Source organism: Ochotona curzoniae, unplaced genomic scaffold, assembly GCF_017591425.1.
Source record: "Ochotona curzoniae isolate NIBS_2020 unplaced genomic scaffold, NIBS_Ocur_1.0 scaffold_4506, whole genome shotgun sequence".
Lineage (NCBI taxonomy): Eukaryota > Metazoa > Chordata > Mammalia > Lagomorpha > Ochotonidae > Ochotona > Ochotona curzoniae.
The window spans coordinates 37,259,134-37,277,778 of NW_024467119.1; the positions used below are offsets into that span (position 1 = coordinate 37,259,134).

An 18,645-nucleotide genomic window follows, 5' to 3' on the forward strand; every position below is an offset into this window, starting at 1 on the left:
ATTTTCACATCTTTCAGTAAATTTCTCTCAAGGTGTTTTTTGTAACTATTGTGAATGGAAGTGTATTATAATTGTTCCATGCACTCATTATTATGCAAAATTCTAATGAAAACATTGAATCTTTACTGAAGTTACTCATTTTAACAGTCGTTTGGTAGAGTTCTTATTTCCTATTTGTTGCAGACATTTTTTCCTTGAAAATTTACTTATTTAACAAGCATAGTAATGGGAGAGACAGAGATTTTCCATCCACAGGCTCACTCATCAAATGGCTGCAGTGGCCAGAACTGAGGCCAAGCCAAAGGTATGAACCCAGAACTCTGTCCCTAGTTCTCCGCTTTGGAATACTGAGGTGCCAGCTGCTTGTTAACCCATGGCATTATAGTGCAAGCCTTTTTGTAGTTTTTACCATTTTTTTTACATAAACAATTAGATCATTTTTTAAAAGGATAATTTTACTACTTCCTTTCCTGTTTGTATGCTTTTTATTTCTTTTGCTTTACTGCTCTGTTTATTAAGAGTGCTAAGAGTGGACATCCTTGTCTAGTCCATATGTTAGAGAAAAAGATTTCAGCATTTCCCCAAGTCAGTATTCCCTGTAGGGTTGTCATGTATGACCTTTTTCATACTGAAATTTAGTACTACTTTTTCTTTTAAGAAAAGATTTGTTTATTTATTTTGCTGGAAAGGCAGATCAGATTTACAGAGAGAAGGAGAGAAAAAAAAGATCTTTCATCCCCTGGTTCACTCTCCAAATGGCTGTGACAGCCAGAGCTATGATAACCCGAAGCCTGGAGCCAGGAGCTTCTTCTAGGTCTACCACATGGGTGCAGGGCCACACAAGGCTTTTGGCCATCCTTGACTACTTTCCCAGACCCTAAGCAGTGAGTTAGATGGGAAGTAGAGCAGCTGGGACATGAATCAGCATTTATATGGGATCACAGTACTTTGTAAGATGAGGATTTAGCCATTGAGCCGTCTAATCAATATAGCCATTCTATACTTAATTTTTTCAGAGTTTTAATCCTTATGTATGATAAATTTTGCCAAATACTGTTTTCTTGATTTGTTGAGATATTTATATATTTTTATCTGTTTTTTGTTCATATGAGGCATTTTTAAAGTAACATAAAATTGTATGAAATTTATAGGGTACCTTGTGATGTCTTGATACACATATACTTTTTGTTAAATGTTCAGTTCATGGTGAGCATAGTGATATTATCAAACACTTAAAAAAAATCCTCCCCTTGACTTTTTTTTTAACCAAATGCAGGATACATACCTGTGACATTACAGTTATCTGCCTTTACTTTATGACAGTAGAATGTCAGAATTTCTGTCTTCTGTCTAATAACTTAGTACCATTAATCTGCTGTTTCTATCCTACTTCCACCCCCTACCTCTCTCCAGGCTCTGATAACTACCATCCTACTTCCTTAGGATTATAATTATTTATTTTTTGATTCCACATGAGTGTTATCAGCCATCACTTGCCTTTTCACTGTCTAGTTTATTTACAAGATGTGAAGATAACAATCTCATCCTCTTTAATGCTTGAATACTATTTCATTGTTTATGTGTATCGTATTTTGTTTGTTCACCAGTTGATAGCTCTTTTTGACTACACTAAATAGTACTGTAGTAAATATTGGAATACAGATATCTCTTCAACAGAGTGAGTTCATTTCCCTTGGATAAATATACACAGTTTTGGAATTGCTGGGTCATATTGTACCTTGAAGTTTAATTTTAAAATTATATTTTATTTAATATATATTTTTGAGAGGTAGAACAAATGAGACTGTAGGTGCTAAAGGGGGAAATCAAGATACCTTTGCTATTTACTTTCAAATGCCCAGGACCACAAGAACTGGATTGTGTGAAATAGGTGAGTCAGGAATTCCATCCATATCTCCCACACTGGTGGCAGAAGCCCAGGTACCTTAGCTCTTCCTGCTGTCTCCCAGTGTTGCATTATCAGGAAGCTAGAACCAGGAGCCAGAACTGGGAACTGAACCCAAGCTCACTGATGTGCAGGTAGGCAAGTTAACTGCTGACTTGACTGCTAGGCCAAACATTTGGCCCTGTTTTTAATTTTATGAGAGACCTTTTTACTATTTTACAAAATGACTATACTTACATTCCCACCAACATAGTACAAGTGTTTTTTTATCCATATCTGCCTTCTGATAATAGCCAGCCTAAATAACATCTCATTGTGACTTTGATTTGCATTATCCTGGTTTAGTTTTGTTGAAAATTTTTTTTGCATACGCATAGAACATTTATATCTTTCTTGGGGGAAAAACATATAGGTGTAGATCTGATCCCTGCTTTTAATTGGTACACAAAGTCTGTTTGCCATCCTCTGGCCTTACCAGATGGTCAAACTGTGTCCAGAAAGTTATCAGTTTCAGCTAGGTTTTCTAATCTGTGAATATATTCTTGTTCCTAATACCTTTTAATGATCCTTGTAGTCTTGTGGTATTAGTTGTAATATGTACTGCTGGGGTTCGTGCAGTGGGTGTGGAGGACACAAAGGGGTGTGGAGAACTGTTCCATTGCAGGCAAGGCCGCAAGGAATTTCCCATTGCATGGCAGGGCCCGGCAGCTGTCTCTACAAACCACCTGAAAACAGTTCCACCTTCCTTTGCATGGACACTGGACCACCCCCACAGAAGAATTTTGTAATCTGTTCAGGCATTGTTTGCTGCTGTGGAGTTGGTTTTTTACTATCAGTGTGAGCTTGGAGGTTAATGTCGCTGGTAATTGCAAAAGGGCCTTTTATTATTCATGCTGTCTCTGTCTCTGCTGCCTCCATTTGATCATCCTTGATCTTTAGGTTCCCCCTTTTTTGTGACAGATTTCTTCCCTTAACTGATTCAAGATTGAGTTGCAGCATAAGAATTGTAGCAGGAATGTGTTACTGATTGATAGGCACCTTCTATTGAGAACTTTCTTTTTTTTTTTTTTCAATTTTTTATTTTATTTTGACAATCTTTACATAGTTAATTTGAGTAAAAAGTTTCAAGGGCTATAGGAAAGTGGGTAAGACTATTATTTCCATATTGTTTCCTTCATGTATCTGAGGTAAATGGGGATATTGAGGGAGAAGCCCCACCTAGTTTCCCACCCATTCGAAGTCCCAGATATGGGGCATGCTCTGAGATACTTGCTCAAGTGGTTTTGATAGATCACCAGTTATGAATCGCTGCCAGTCTCGCCACTCCAAACATGATGAAGTCGTTGAAGAATCCACTGATTGACACAGTCCATTATAGAGTCTCCATTTGCCTGGTATTTCGCTGCCAACATATAGCTGAGGTGGTTGATTGACCTGTTCTGTCTTCTCTCTTTTCTTGGGTAGGGTTCCAAGTCTGGCAGTTCAATTGGGGAGATCCCCAAAGAAACTTTGTCTGAGGTGTTCCCAGACCAGATTCTTGTATGTACTTGCAAGTACAGGGCCTGGCACAGTCCATTGCCCCGATCAGCTGGTGGTTGCAATTGCTGGGTTGGTTCTATTTTCAGCCCCAACTTCCACTGGAACCAATGGTCGAGAACTTTCTATTGAGAGTTTTTAGGTGAAACAAACGGCAGAATTATTCTTAGATACACCCACTTGACCATGACATCAGTAGTCTGTGCCAGAGCTCGTGAAGGTTTCTGTATAAATAAAGGAGACAGTTTTCTTGCATTTGTCCATTATGATCCCAAAATTGTAGTAATCCATTACTTTCCCTGTGACGCCTCCTCCATACACCCTTCTCGAGTTCCTAACTCGGCTGGAGCTGGACTCCAGCAATCTACCTTTTCGTTTCCAATTTTGCTTGAGTTACTTCTCTGTTTTTCTTGCTAAGTCTAGCTAGTAAGTCTGATTTCTTTTTTAAAGGTTTATTTTTATTGGGAAGGTAGATTTATAGAGAGCAGGAGATACACAGAGATCTGTCTGCTTGTTCACTCCCCAAGTGGCCGTAACAGCCAGAGCTGAGGTTATTTAAAGCCAGGAGACAGGAGCTTCGTCCAGATCTCCCATGTGGGTGCAGGGTCCCAAGGCTTTGGGCCCTCTCTACTTTCCCAGGCCATAAGCAGGGAGCTGGATGGGAAGTGGAGCAGCCAGAATTAGAACCAGCGCCATTATGGGATCCCAGGCAGATGCAAGGAGAGGATTCACTCACTAAGCCATCATGCCAGGCCCAAATCTGTTGATTTTATCTTGTCAAAAAAGCAATTCTTGATTTCACTGCTCTTTTTTTATTTTTTCCCATTTTGTCCTAATAATGATCTTATTATTCTTTGCTTTGCTCTTGCTTGTTCTTTAGATACATCCTGAGATTGTTCAGAATCTGGATTTGTTTTTGATGTATGTGTTTATTGATATAGAATTCTTATCACTGTTTTTGGCATCTCTTATAAGCTTGGTATGTTGTGTTTCCATTTCCATTTGCTTCAAGAAGTGTTTTCATTTCCTTTTGGATTTCCTCAATGACCAAGTGCTCATTCAGAACCATATCATTCAGTCTCTGTACTGAATTTTTTTTCAAGTTTTTCTTGTTATAGCTTTATTTAATTATATTAAGATATATGGTATGATATTTATTGTTTTGAGTTTTCTGATTTATTTTGTAACTTAATATATGTTCAGTTGTCAGGAATGTCTGTGTGCTGATGAAAACAATATGTACTCTGCAGTTATTGAATTATTGGGTGAAATGTTCTGCAGTGTTCTGCTTGGTCTACTTGGTTTATAGTATAGGTTAACGGAAGCATTTCTTTGATGATTTTTTGCCTGGCTGGTCTAACTATTGATGAAAATGGGATTTGGAAGTCCCCAACTGTTACTGTTTGGGAGCCTTTTGCTCTCCCTTTCAATAATGTTCATTATGAAAGTCAGTGCTTCAGCACTAGTTATGTATACATTTAATTGTTATCTGATTTTGTTGAATTTATCGCTTAATTATATTTGTCCCTTTTACATTTTTTTGTCTTAAAGTCCATTGTCTCTTAAGTATAGGTATTACTTCTTCTACTTCCTTCTTGGGTGGAATGCTGTTTCCATGGTTTCACTTTCAGACTGTTATGTTTTACTGGTAAAGTTTCCTATAGTCAGCATGTTTCAGGTCTTTTAATCCGCTTAGCTAATTTGTATGTTCTAACTGGGAAGGTTAGTTCATTGACATCAAGGATTATTATTGGATAGCAGTGAATGTCCTATCATTTTAAAATTTTCTGCTTACTTTGTGTGTATTATTTTCTTCACATTTTTCTTCTTCATGGCTTAGCAGCTTACTATATCAGTAAGGCCTAATTCTTTTTTCTTCCTACTTTGTATATCTGCTCTGCTAGTAAGTTTTCAACTTTCAAGTGTTCTCGTAATGGAATAAATCTTTCTTTTGCTTCTAGATGTGGTTACTCTAAAGCATCACTTGTAAAGATGACCTGATGGTGATGAAGTCTGTCAGTTGTTGCTTGTCTTGGAAAACTTTCCTGCTTGCCCTGTGTGTAAAGGATGCCTTTGCTGCATATCGTATTTGTAGTTGGCAGTTTTCCCTTTCAACTCTTATAGATATTCCTTGTGCTCCTGGCCTATAAGGTTCCTCTTCTTTAGTTGGAGTTCCTATAAAAATTTGGCATTTTGTTCTTGCAGATTTTGGAACTCTCACTTGATGTTACAGTATTTTTAAAAACTTAAATTTCTTTTAATTACTTACTTGAAAGTCAGAGTTAGAGACTGTTAGAGACTTCTACTGTTTTAGGCCCCAAGTGGCTGCAGTGGCCAGGGCTTGGCTAGACCTAAGCCAAGAGCTTCATCAGGGCTTCCCATTTGGATGCCAGAGCCCTCTAAGGACTTGAACCATCTTCTGTGCTTTTTCCGGATTATCAGGGAGTAGAGGTTGGAAGTGAAACAGCCAGGACATGAACCAGAATTCGTACAGAATGCTGGGGTCCACGGCAGCTCTCACTCACTGCATCACAGTGCTGGTCCCAGTGTAATACTTTGCAGTTTGATTGTAGCAAGTTACAGTGCAGTCTGGGTCTTTTCTTTTCATGTCTGTTTGTGGTCTCTATGGCCCTTCTGTTTGTGAATGTTCATATTTTTCTCAAAAATGGAGGAAGTTTGAGCACAGTGCTCTAGCCTAGCAGCTAAATCTTTTCCTTGCATCCTACAGGATCCTATGGGAGCATTGATTTGTATCCTAGCTGCTCCATTTCCCATCCAGCTCCCTGCTTATGGCCTGGGGAAACAGCAGAGGACAACCCAGGGCCTTGGGACTCCTGCACCCACGTGGGAGACCTGGAGGAAGTTCCTGGCTCCTGGCTTCAGATCGGTTTATCTCTGGCCATTGCAGCCATTTTGGGAGTGAAGTAGTGGACAGATCCTTCGCTCTGTATTTCCTTCACTCTGTAAATCTGCCTTCCCAGTATTAATTGATTAATTATTATTGTTTTAAATGGGGGAAGTTTTGAGCTTTTATTTGTTGAATATTTTTTCTATGAATTTATTCTCCTTCAGAGGTTCCCCAGATTTGTGGGTTGTTTCACTTAATAGTGACCCAACAATCTCAGAGGTGTTTCCTATTTTTGTTGCACTGGGCAACAAGGTTTGGTCTGGTGTATTTTGTAAGATTTGGGTAGATGTGCATCAGATTATTAGCTTTCAGCTGTTGGGGCAGGGCGTGGGTCTTGGGAGTGTCTCTGGCAGGCAGTGTTTGTCATGAGCAGATTTGAAAGCTGCCTACAGGGTACAGTTATTAGAATATGGTGGCAGTACTGGTAAGTTTGTGTGGATTCTGTGGGCTATGGGAGTTAGGCTGAGGTTGAATGAGACTTGCTAGCAGTCCAGGAATTGTTAGATGGCCGAGTCTAAGTTGTTGTCGCCAACATGATAAAGAATTGGAGGATGAGACGTAAGTAAACTTAGGAGAGGGATATGATTTATTTTAACAAAGTGGAAATATTCATGTGAAGGCTGTGCGGACTAGCTGACCATGAGCTACATCTAAAATCACATCACCTTGCATGTGATTGGTTTTAAGCTTTTGGACGTTATGGCATCATTCCATACATGCACCAGTTTGAATCTTGGCTGCACCATTTCCTGTTCAACTTCCTGCTGATATGCCTAGGAAGCAGCAGGTAATGGCCAAGTACTAGAGCCCCTGCCACTCACATGGAAGACCTAGATGGAATTCAGGCTCCTGACTTGGACCTGGCTCAGCCCTGGCTGTTGTGGCCATTTGGGGTGTGAGTCAGTGAATGAAGATAACTCCTACCCCTCCCCTTCTCCCTCTTCTCACCTTCCTTTGGCTAGCTCTCTGTCTCTGTGAGATAACTGTCTTTCAAAATAAAAAAAAATTTGGAGAAAATATAAATTTTGGTATAAAAATATTTGATATCCATGTGTCGTTTTGCCATAATATGCATTTCCCACTCACTCTTTAAACTGCCCTCATGTTTCATGTTCTTTAATTCCTGCTGCACTCCTGAGAAAAAGATGACCTTGTTGTATATCTGATACAAGAAATACAGAGACTAGGTAACTGTATGTTCACACTGCTGGAAAATGGTAGGCTAAGAATTTTTTTTTTTTATTTTTTTTTTATTTATTTTTTTTTTTAAAGATTTATTTTTATTATTTTTTCATTGGAAAGGCGGATATACAGAGAGGAGAGACAGAGAGGAAGATCTTCCGTCCGATGATTCACTCCCCAAGTGAGCGCAACGGGCCGATACTATGCCGATCCGAAGCCAGGAGCCTCTTCCGGGTCTCCCACGCGGGTGCAGGTTCCCAAAGCTTTGGGCCGTCCTCGACTGCTTTCCCAGGCCACAGGCAGGGAGCTGGAAGGGAAGCTGGGCTGCCGGGATTAGAACCGGCGCCCATATGGGATCCCGGGCGTGCTAGGTGAGGACCTTAACCACTTGCGCCACCGCGCCGGGCCCGGCTAAGAATTTTTAAATTAAGTTTTTCTGCCAATTTTCTTCTCCAGTATTCGGCTGCCTTGCCAGTTTTCCTCCTTGCCTGCAGGTTTTTTCTTTGTTTTGTTTAATTCGAACCTTCTGTCTGTATTGTGTTGTTGTGTTTGGAAAGCTTGTCATGGAATAGCAATATTGGTTTAGATTTAATCTTGCCCTTACCCAACATGATGAAAGGTTATACTTGTGTTCAAAACTACTGTATAGATATTCCTTAAAGGATGTAGTATAGGACCGGAACCGTGGAATCATAGATTAAGCCTCTGCCTGTCCTTTTTGCCCATAAGGACGCCAGTTCATGTCCTAGCTGCTCCACTCTGATCCAGCTTCCCACTTATGGCCTGGAAAGGCAGTGGAGGATGGCTGAACTGAGGCCCTGGGCTTCTGGAACCCTGCACCCACGTGGGAGGTCCAGAAGATGCTTCTGGCCCTCAGCTCTGGCCAATTGCAGTTTTGTGGGGAGTGAACCAGCAGACAGGCTTTCTCTGTTTCTCCTCCTCTCTGTAAATCTGGCTTTTCAAATGAAAATGAATACATTGGTAACCAAGAAAAAAAATCTTTGAAATAAAATGTAATAGAGTTTAAGGAGTTGATAGACTATACTTTTGATTAGTTGGATGCCTTATAGTTGCCAGTAGTTAAGATATAAATTATATATATAGATGATAGCAGCTGATGATTCTTCACAAATTATATGTTACTGTTACAAAAAGAGTTAAATGGGCCTGTGTTGATGAATATAAACATTGAGGATGAGGAATCCTTTTGAAATTTTTTCTGTGAATGGTAATATTCATCAGTATAACGAAACTGTGGAGCTACCTTGACTATGAAGTATCAGCTTATATGGACTTCTGCAGTGATAGGCATTTAAGTTCCTAATAGGCATTTAAAGTTAAAAAAAAAAAGGGGGGGGGTTACTGTGTAAGTATCTCAGAAGGGTACACAATAATTTAATAACTTTTTAAATTAAATAACTTGTTAAAGTAAAAGGTGAGCCTACATTTAGAAATCTGGGCATTCAGGAATGTGGACCTTCAGTATGAGGATGCTTTGGTTTTTTTATGCTCAAATTCACTAAGATTGTAATTTCTACCAGGGAGATAGTTTATGCTCCACAAATACCTCTTATTAACTCATGAATAAGGGACTGCCATGGAGACAACTCGCACAAAGGAAGAGTATGGAAGACATGAAGAGGAAATACATTGGTTCTCTGAAACTTTGCCCTGTAATTGTACTATGCTCTTACTTTTGCGTTATTAAATTGTTGAGCAGATTTGAAATGCGGAATAACTGTACTGATAGAAAGCCATCTTCAGCTTTAAAAACTCACTGCAAAGGATCTTCATATATTTTCTAAGCTTTAGTTTATTAGTACATGAAATTAAAACTTAATTACTCTCTAAGTTACTCCTCATGTATGTCAAGTTTTAATGACAGGTGTTTGGGAGCCTGTATTCAGCATTTAGAATCCAATACTGTCTGAGTTTTCCCATCAGAGATTGGGGTATATTTAGCATTCAGAATATTGGAAGTCTGAACATTTGAGTTAAGTAGTCCAATGTTTAGTTTCCTGAGACAACATCTCTGTGCAAATTGCTGCAGAGTTTAGGCAATCTGCATTTATTACTGGAAAATAAAAACTTGGAGATATAGATTTCCAACTGACATTTGACACTGTTGGTTGATTCATCTCACAAGTTATTCTGACAGTAGAAGAGATTTTTGTGATCTTATTAGCCAATTAGCATAGCTATATAATATTACAGTGCAGTTAAGTGGATTAAAAAATATTCTGTTGCATTTTAATATGGATTTTCTTATACGTTTTCAAAATTATGAAGCGAAGCTAGTATTTTTAAGGTTCCGCTGTGCTAGTATGTGTGTAAGTCCAAACACCACACAATTACACATCTTACTATATAATATCATTCAGCAACAATTTAATGGCCTTAGTTTTAGACCCTTTGTTGGAGTAAAATAGCACACATTAACTTCGCCGCTATAACTTCCTTGTGAGCCATTTGTTGTATTGATCCCTTTGTTATGCCTCTATAGCTGAGCCGTCCACTGTGGTGGCCATAAACCTAGTGTGGCAGTTGAGTAATAATCTGGGAAAGCTCAGTTGGATTTTGTAGATTTTAGAAACAATGTAAGATATCTCACTAATAGTTGGTATAGTAGTTACATCTTAGAATAAAATTTACTTTTATTGGGTTCAATAAAATATTACTAGATTTCATTTCTAACTTTTTAAACATAGCCAGCAGTGAATTTAAATTACACATGTGGCTCACACTTTCTGTTTGTATTCTTATTATACAACACTATTCTAGAGGCTGTCGTGTTTCATACAAGGAAATCAGATTTAGAAAGATACTCTTTTTTTTTATTTCTTTGCAATCCTGTGTTCAGAGTCTGGAAGGTATTATAAAGCTATTCACGGGTCCCAGCAGTGAAATAATGCCTGTTCCATGCCATGTGGTTATGCACATAAGGGAATGAGCGTGTGTTTGACCATTGTCTGACACTAGTAGTAAGGTTGAAGTATACTAGTATGTTCTAGAAAATGGGAGAAAAAGAAATATAAATAAAGTAAAAAAAGGAAAACATTCATCTGGGTTATTAAAAATGCCATTGAAAAGAACTTAGTACTACTAATAAAATTAAGCCTAATAGTATTCAGTTTTGTTTGATAATAGATAACTTTGAAAGCCACTGATATATTCTTTCATTTCTAAACTGAGGAACAAACTTATGCAGTAGAATATCACTTAGTTCCTTTTTCTGTTACTCAAAGCTGTCATTTGTGGAAGAAGGAGTAAATTTTTACAACATAAACTTCTAGGACACTGAAAAGTTATTTAAATCCTGTATGATGTTAATGAAAGTAATGTTTTTTTTTGTCTTAAAAAAAGTGATTGTCTCTTCTCCCCATCCCACTCCCATTTCCATGTTTGTTTTATTTTATTTTGTTTATCCAAAAAAAAATTTGATGCCCTGTTTAAGTTTTTTTTCTACTTATTTAATAAAGAGTAGTACTGTTATGTTATGTATTTGAAGTTATAAGGTACGTTTATTTTTTCTTTTATTTGTAATTTAACTCTTTGTTTTACAGATGAGGGCAGAAGTGCAGTTGACCAAGCAGGTGGTGCACAGATTGTAGTTGACCATTTAAGGTCACTGTGCAGTATAACAGATCCCGCCAATGAGAAGCTCTTGACTGTCTTTTGTGGCATGCTGATGAACTATAGCAATGAGAATGGTAAACAAAACTGAAAACTTGCTTTATCTCTGGGGGAAAAATTAAAAATCATCTCTAGTGTAAAACAAAAATACTTGAAAAACGATAAAGAGTATCCTGATAAAATCAATAACTAGCTAACATTAAGTTTTAGGAAAATACAGAATGGTCTAATTTAGTAAATGGGATTAGTTTTTTAAAGGGTCACCCATATTAATCAGTTCCAAAACAAAACAACAAAATCTGTGGTATAGTTTAAGCTTTTTTGCTCTGAACACTCCTTGAGTAAAGAGTAGTAACATCAATTGCATTGTGTTTATTAATTTATATTAATATCTGAAGTAGCTTTAAAGCATTTATGCTGTCTATATAAATAAAATTATTTTATCTAGATGCTAGATTTACTTGGAAAATTTTTTGACAAACCGCAATAATGTCTGGTTTTAGGAAAGTGGCATTCAGAGCCATTTCAGACAGCATAACAGACATGTAATGAAGTCTCTCAAAGGGCAGATTCTTATTTCTGTCAGACATGCTTAGAATCTAGCAACAATTTTCAGATAGCCTAGAGGGTTAACTAAATGTACAGAAAAAAATAGTGTTATTAAGGCTTCACTGTACTTTGGTGTCATGAAATATCATTTTGTTATTTTATATGAATTACTGTGTGTATCAAACACTCAGATTCTGAGATGTTCTTGGCATTTAATATATAAGGTCTTTGTGTGGTTTGCTTTGCAGAGGTTTTTCAAGTTGTCTTTGTACAAAGAGATTTGCATATTGAACATGAATGGTATTCTTTAATTTTATGTGGTCTAGAAACACATGGTTTTTCAGCATCTTTTTTGATTGTTTCTCATTTTTATGGTTGTGGGTCCAAAGAATAATTCTTAGCTCTTTTTTAAAAAGGTAAGCCCTGACAAGCCCATCTTTGGTCCTTGGTGTTAGAAGAATGATGGGTTCTTGAGTTTGACAAATCCCATGTCCTATAGAAAGGCGAGAGCTTCTACTCCTTTCTAGGCAGTTGTGTTTAAATGTCTGCTTGGCCAAATTTTATCTAATCTTTTTATTTGAGGGAAAAGAGAGGTAGTAAAAATGTTTCTTTTCATCATGACATCTGATTTGTAAATGTTGGATTACATTTGCTTTGTTATCACTATTAACAGGAAGTATGTTCAGGTCCCGTTCTGGCTGATGGATGTGTCTCGCAATTAAAATTACCTATAATTATATTATCTATAATATATATTGTATAGGTATATATATATAAATGTAGTATATAGTTTTTGTTAATCAGATGACTAACTTATTAAATTTGAGCAAGTAACAAGCTGTAGTCTTTATATAATCATTTTCTTCTGTATCTCCCACCCCTTGGTAGAATTAGTTTTAAAAAGATACTGTCTTGATTATGGACAGGAGAGCAAAAAGACAGTCTGGGCAATCTACAAAATAGAGTAATTTCCTAAATAATTGAAATTCATCTTAAGCTTCCACATTGCATTAAGAAATAATTGATCATTTGTCCATGTTTCTTCCACTCTCTCTAACTTTATTTGGGTTTAGGCATCTGGGAAAGTAGGTAAGTGTTAAATAGGAGAGTGTTTCAGAAAGCCAAATGAAAGGAACTCATCATGAAGTTAAAAAAGCAATTCTGGATTTAATTAAATTACTCCTGTTATTTGAAGAAGCTGTGTTTACAACTCTAAAAAAGTTTATCGATTGATCCTCAAGAAAGCGTTACTAATTCTAATCCAAAGCAGACATAGAAGCTATTTAACAGCCTAGAACTGTACTGAGAAAATAATGATTAACACCATACAGAGTGCATAGGCTAAATGAATGTTTCTTTTTTAAGAGTACGCCTTTCCCTAGTGCTCAGGTATTCCTAGGAAATAGCCTAGATATTTTGGAGAATATTAACTTTTTTTCCCAAATATATTTGGATAAAGGGTTTTGTTCTATTATTCCAAAAACTGTTACTTGAATGTAGCTTTTAAAATTGATACTTAAAATACAAAAATTCTTTAATAATTTCAAGGAACAAACGCCAAACTATTGTCATCTCTTTTGCTGTGTTTTCCTCTTATATTATCATAAGCATGAAAGTTTGTGAAGTGATCGTTTTTTCTTCTTAATGGTCTTTAACTTAAGTTTTTGGTTCTCTTTAGAATCCTTATTCTTTTCTTTAGAACTTGTGTTAAATGATTTAAACGTTAGATCTTTTTTTTTTAAACTAACTTTAGATTACTTAGTATTGATTCTGTCCAGCTAGATGTGTTCCTGAGACAAAAATTTAGAGCTTTTTAAAACTCAGGAAGTGCTTTTTTTGTTAGTACTAACATGCATAATTTCTTTTTATATGTGTTTATATTGAATTTAAATGATAAGCATCTGTTAATTTGTGAGTAGACCATAAAATTGAGAAAATTCTGCTCCAGCTGGGAACTTTGGAGTGAATAATCAAACATTACCAATAATTAAGGATTTGTTGTTTAGTATTATATGTTAAAAAATCTTAAGTACGTTGATAAGTAAAAAACAACATAAGAAACACAAGAAAATTAGTCAACATTGTTTCCCCAAAAACCATGTTTTCACTAGATTGAGACTTAGAACATCTCAATATGAACGCTTTCTGTCCAAATACTTACTCAATAAAGATGTTTTCTTGCTATTTGATAAAGCTATATACACACATAACACATATATATGCATGTATTTATAAACTGAATTATATAAACTGAAAATTGCACTTAAGTTTTTAAAAATATTAATATAGTTTGATTTCTGTGCTCAGGAAGCAATTAAAATTTGTATATTCAGAAAAGTGTGGAATATCTGAATAAAAGTTAGAATGCCTTAGCCAGAGAAGTTATGTCAATAATAGCATGTAAATGACATTTTAAAAGAAGGCAAAAATAAAAAACCATTTCATATTTGTCCATTCTGGAAAAGGATTTCTGTGTCATGCAGCAAAAAACACCTTGTAATTCTGTGATTCTCCAAAATAACCTGAATGTTTGGCTATTTTGACTATAAAAAAGCATGCTAATAACTTGGCATTCAATTTGAGGGAACATGCTGAATATGCTGGTTTTTTTCTTTGATTAAAACTAGAAAATGTGGTTTTTTCAGCAAAGAATTCAGACGTTTAAGTATAAATATTTCTACAAGAGTACTTTATAATTTCATGATAAAGGTGGAAACAAGGCATAAAATAAGTTTATTCTGGCATAAACATTTAAATCTGTGCATTTTTTTAATGTGCATTTTCAATGAATTCTGTGAAGACCCTTTATGTATCTAATCAGTTTCTTAAATACTTTTTTCTGACTTTGGCTGTTTAGTGCCAAAACATCACCTTAAAGATTAAACATTTTCTTCAGTTGTATTCTCAAGTGAAGATGCTCCTAGACTTGAAAATGTGGTTAGACCCTGAAAACCCCATCATAACTTTTAATCTCATGATTCCAAAATGCATTTGACTTAATCTACCAAACGTTACAGTTCACGTCATGTGCTAGTTGCTTGCCCTGTGATGAAGTGACTAACTCTAGATTACAACTCACTGATGTTACATAGCATTGTAGGAGTTTTGTGCCACGTATTGCCAGCGTGGAAAAAGATCAAAATTTTAGGCAAGTTTCTGTTAGGTCACAGTCGATATTATTTTAGCATATAACAGTTTTGAAAGTATGTATTGACTTCTCTTGAGATGTATGTAGTACAGTCTAAATTAGTTAGCAAAATTAATGCTTGGAAGAGAAGTATGGTTTTGGAATTCATTTTCTTCACTACCTCAGGTAGAAGCCTTACAAACTACTTCATGTTAGTCTATAGTCCCTATCCACGTACATAGCAGTGAGGAGAAAGAGACATTGGAAAAATCGTGATAATAACAAGTACCAGATCTACATTTAAAACTTTCCCAGAGGTGAACTGTAGCTTTGATAAGTCTGCCTGCATACATGCAAAGGTTGATTGCTGGTTTGAATAGATACAAACTAGTAATATTAAAGCAGTTCACTGCACACCAGCAGAACAACTTGTTGAGGAATCTCAGGTGGTCACCCTTGCTATATAGAACTACCCCCAATCAAGAATTCTCTAATTCTGTAGTTAGTGTTATTTTTCATTCTATGCAATTGTGCTGGAGTCTCAAAATGGAGGGAGATCTCTGTGGTAGTTCTAATAACTGAAGTTACTTGCTTTGTTTGTAATGCATACAGCAAGAGAAAAAGTAGAAGGAATAAACTTGCTATCAGTAAAAAGAAAAGTAGTTCCTTCTAAAATTAATATGTACAGTCTGTGACTTCTAATCTATATTTGTATATGTGCTCCTATGGCTTCTATAAATAGAGCTGATTTTACTTTAACTCCCTGTTATCAAAAGACTTGGCTGGGGTGGGAGAGTTGTGTGGTTCCTTATATCTTAAATACATTTGTGGTAATTTTTATATTTTTTGCTATGTATAGTTATAACTAAACCATGGTTGAAATGAACATGTCTGTGTTATTTAGGAAATGCAACCTGTGGTATGTGTTGCAAAAACATAACACTTGATTTTTATATTGAACCCAGTACTATAAAGTATTTTCTGATCTCTTATTTGAAGATCACTTGATTTTAGTCAGTGCTTTCATTTCAACCTGTAGACACAATTTCTTTTTTGAATGTGGGTGGGTGGGTGGGAGATTTACTCTTTTTCAAATAATTGCTTTTATTTCTTATTTCATTTTGATAATCTTTACATAGTTGATTAGGGCACAAAGGGTCAAGGGCTGCAGGAAAGTGGGTAAGACCATTGTTTCCACACTATTATTATTATTCTAGATCTGGGGTAAGGGGAGAATAAAGGGAGAAGTTTTTAGTTTTAGAAGATGAACATATTTCATATGTACAGGTTTAAGAGCATAGTAATTATCTTACCCTATCCTCATTCCCACCCATGCTCCCATCCTTCCTTCTTTTCTTATTTCTTGTCTTTTAATATTTACACTGACATGCTTTCATTCTTTATATGTATATAACAAGCTTAACTCCTCACTAAATCAATTCAATGGGAAGTGAATAGAAAAACCACTGTTCCTCAAAGTGGAGACAAGAGCAGTAAACAATAATCACAATTTTGCTCATATACATGACAGTTTTTGTACTGTGAAGATTACCACAAATCAGGAAAAATGTGATGTTTGTCTTTTTTGAAACTGGTTTATTGCATCAAGTGTTACAGTTTCTAGTTGCATCCATTTTTGCAACAATTTCACAGTTTTAATCATGCTATTCATTTTTGTAGTGAACACAGCCAGTAGCTTGCTTTAGTTTGTCTTCATCCTAAAAAAATAAAGAGTAGACATGAATAAAAGAATGATCCTGATTAAAAATAAAATGCTGCTTGGCCTGAGTGCACATTTACCTGTGTGTTTCGATGCTTATTACAGGTGAGAAAGAACATCTCCTAGATTGGACCTTTGGAAAGATTTTTGTTTTACATGAGTGAGAAACTGTTTCCAAAGCTTAATTACTATGTGTACAAGCCAATTAGTAATTCCATCTGTTTCCCGAAAGAGTGAAATTGTTTTGGGTAAACAAAGAAAGGAAAATGTATAAAATTGTGTTGTAGCAATAATTGTCTTTTTTTTCCTACCTAAAGATAATTTTCCAGTATGCTATTTTAAATAATTTGTGTTCACTTTGTTTAGAAAGATATGAAAGACATACTGTTAAGTTCATATCACTTGAACCCTAGTATGTCAGGTTTAGTGCTTTAAAGATCTTTCTTATAGAAAATGAGAAGTTGATGCAGAGAAAGAGGAAGAGAGAGAAGAAGAGAGATCTTCCACCCACTGGTTCACTCCCCAAGGGGCCAGCAATGGCTTGCCACGATCCTGGGACTCCATCTAGGCCTCACATTTGGGTGTCAGAGCCCCAGGTTCTTATGCTGTCTTGCACTGCTTCCCCAGGTGCATGCTCAGCGAGCTGAATCAGAAGTGGGGCAGCTGAAACTTGAACTGGCACTCACGTGGGATGCCAGTGTTACTGGCAACAGCTTAACTTGCTATGGCATGGTGCCAGCTCCAGGGCGTCTGTATTTATTTGCTATTCCAACAATTGTTTATTTACTTTAGCATTATTCTCTTGAAAATGTTTTTAAATTTTTATTATTCAAAAGGGGAAGCTGGCATAATGACTCAATTGGTTAATCTTCCACCTACAAGCACCAGCATTCAGTATGGACACCAGTTTGTGTCTCCACTGCTCCACTTCCCATCCAGCTCCCTGCTTGTGGCCTGGGAAAGCAATAGAAGATGGCCCAAGGCCTTGGGATCCTGCACCTGCATGGAAGACTCAAAAGAGGATCAAGGCTCCTGGCTCCTAGATTTGGATCAACTCAGCTCCAGCCATTGTGGCCATTTTGGGAGTGAACCAGTGGATGAGAAGTCTCTCAGTGTCTCTGTAAATCTGCCTTTCCAATAAAAATAAGTAAATCTTTAAAAAATATTATTATTCAGCAGTATTTTCAGTTTGCTGAAGCAGGTTGCATTCTTAAAGTGTTCCTGCAAATGCCATTTGAAAGAAATTGTTTCCATGAAGGAGCAGTTTACTTGGTATCTGTAGCTAGCTCTGTTAACCCTTAGAGTGCAATAGCAGCCATAAATGCTCCTAAACAATTACTCCAATTAGAAAAACAACTCTAATGACTTCATCTTACAAAGAATCTGGTTTTCTGCCGTGAGAGCTGGTGTGTTGGACTTTTTCCTCTTCCTCTCTGTTAACTGCCTGCTGTGATTTAATGAGCAGCCTGAGAGCTTGTTTTATGGTAGAGGTGTATCAAATACATAATCTCATTCCATATGAACAGATAGCATTGAGCCTAGTCCATGAAAGAATGTGAAGAAAAATGAAACGGTCTATACATTTTTGTCATTAACTTTTGGTAGCTTAATATTTTACATGAGTAAATTTTAATATTGTTATTCTCAAGATTGCCTCTGTAATCATACTAGCAAGTTTGGCATGGTACTGCTACATAGATGCTCCCTTTGGACAATAGGTAGTGGAGGAGCAAAATACATTTGGGGCTCCTCATTCTGAAGCATGTTTTTTTTTTTTTTTTTTTAATGCCTGTGTTGAAAGTGCCTAAACATGGATGTTACTTAGTATTATTTTCAAGGTTTTCTTGATTGTGAAAATTGGAAAACTGGCTTTCTGATTTTGACTTATCCTCATAAAATATAAAGAATTCCCCCATGGTCCTTTTTAATTGATAGACTCATGATTTGAATGAAATTAAATAACTTAAAAACTTTTCCCAGTGTTTATTTTATGGTGTAAAATCTAGAGAACAGATGATACATTTTCAATGATTCTGCTTTTATTTGATCTTTTTATATTTGTATAGTTTATACCATTGTTTAAA

The 18,645-nt window shown here is 36.3% G+C and overlaps 1 protein-coding gene across 7 annotated transcripts in view; it reads left to right on the forward strand.

Moving 5' to 3' along the window:
* The window catches only part of RAP1GDS1 (Rap1 GTPase-GDP dissociation stimulator 1), a 131,222-nt gene that overhangs the window by 75,687 nt on the left and 36,890 nt on the right, over window positions 1-18,645 (forward strand). For 4 of the 7 annotated variants that reach the window (XM_040966993.1, XM_040966991.1, XM_040966992.1 and 1 more), the window contains one exon: window positions 11,096-11,242. The exons of the other annotated variants lie outside the window; for them this stretch is intronic. In XM_040966993.1, the coding sequence (XP_040822927.1) occupies window positions 11,096-11,242 (147 nt within the window). The remainder of the gene's footprint in view (window positions 1-11,095; window positions 11,243-18,645) is intronic. 7 annotated transcript variants of the gene reach the window in all.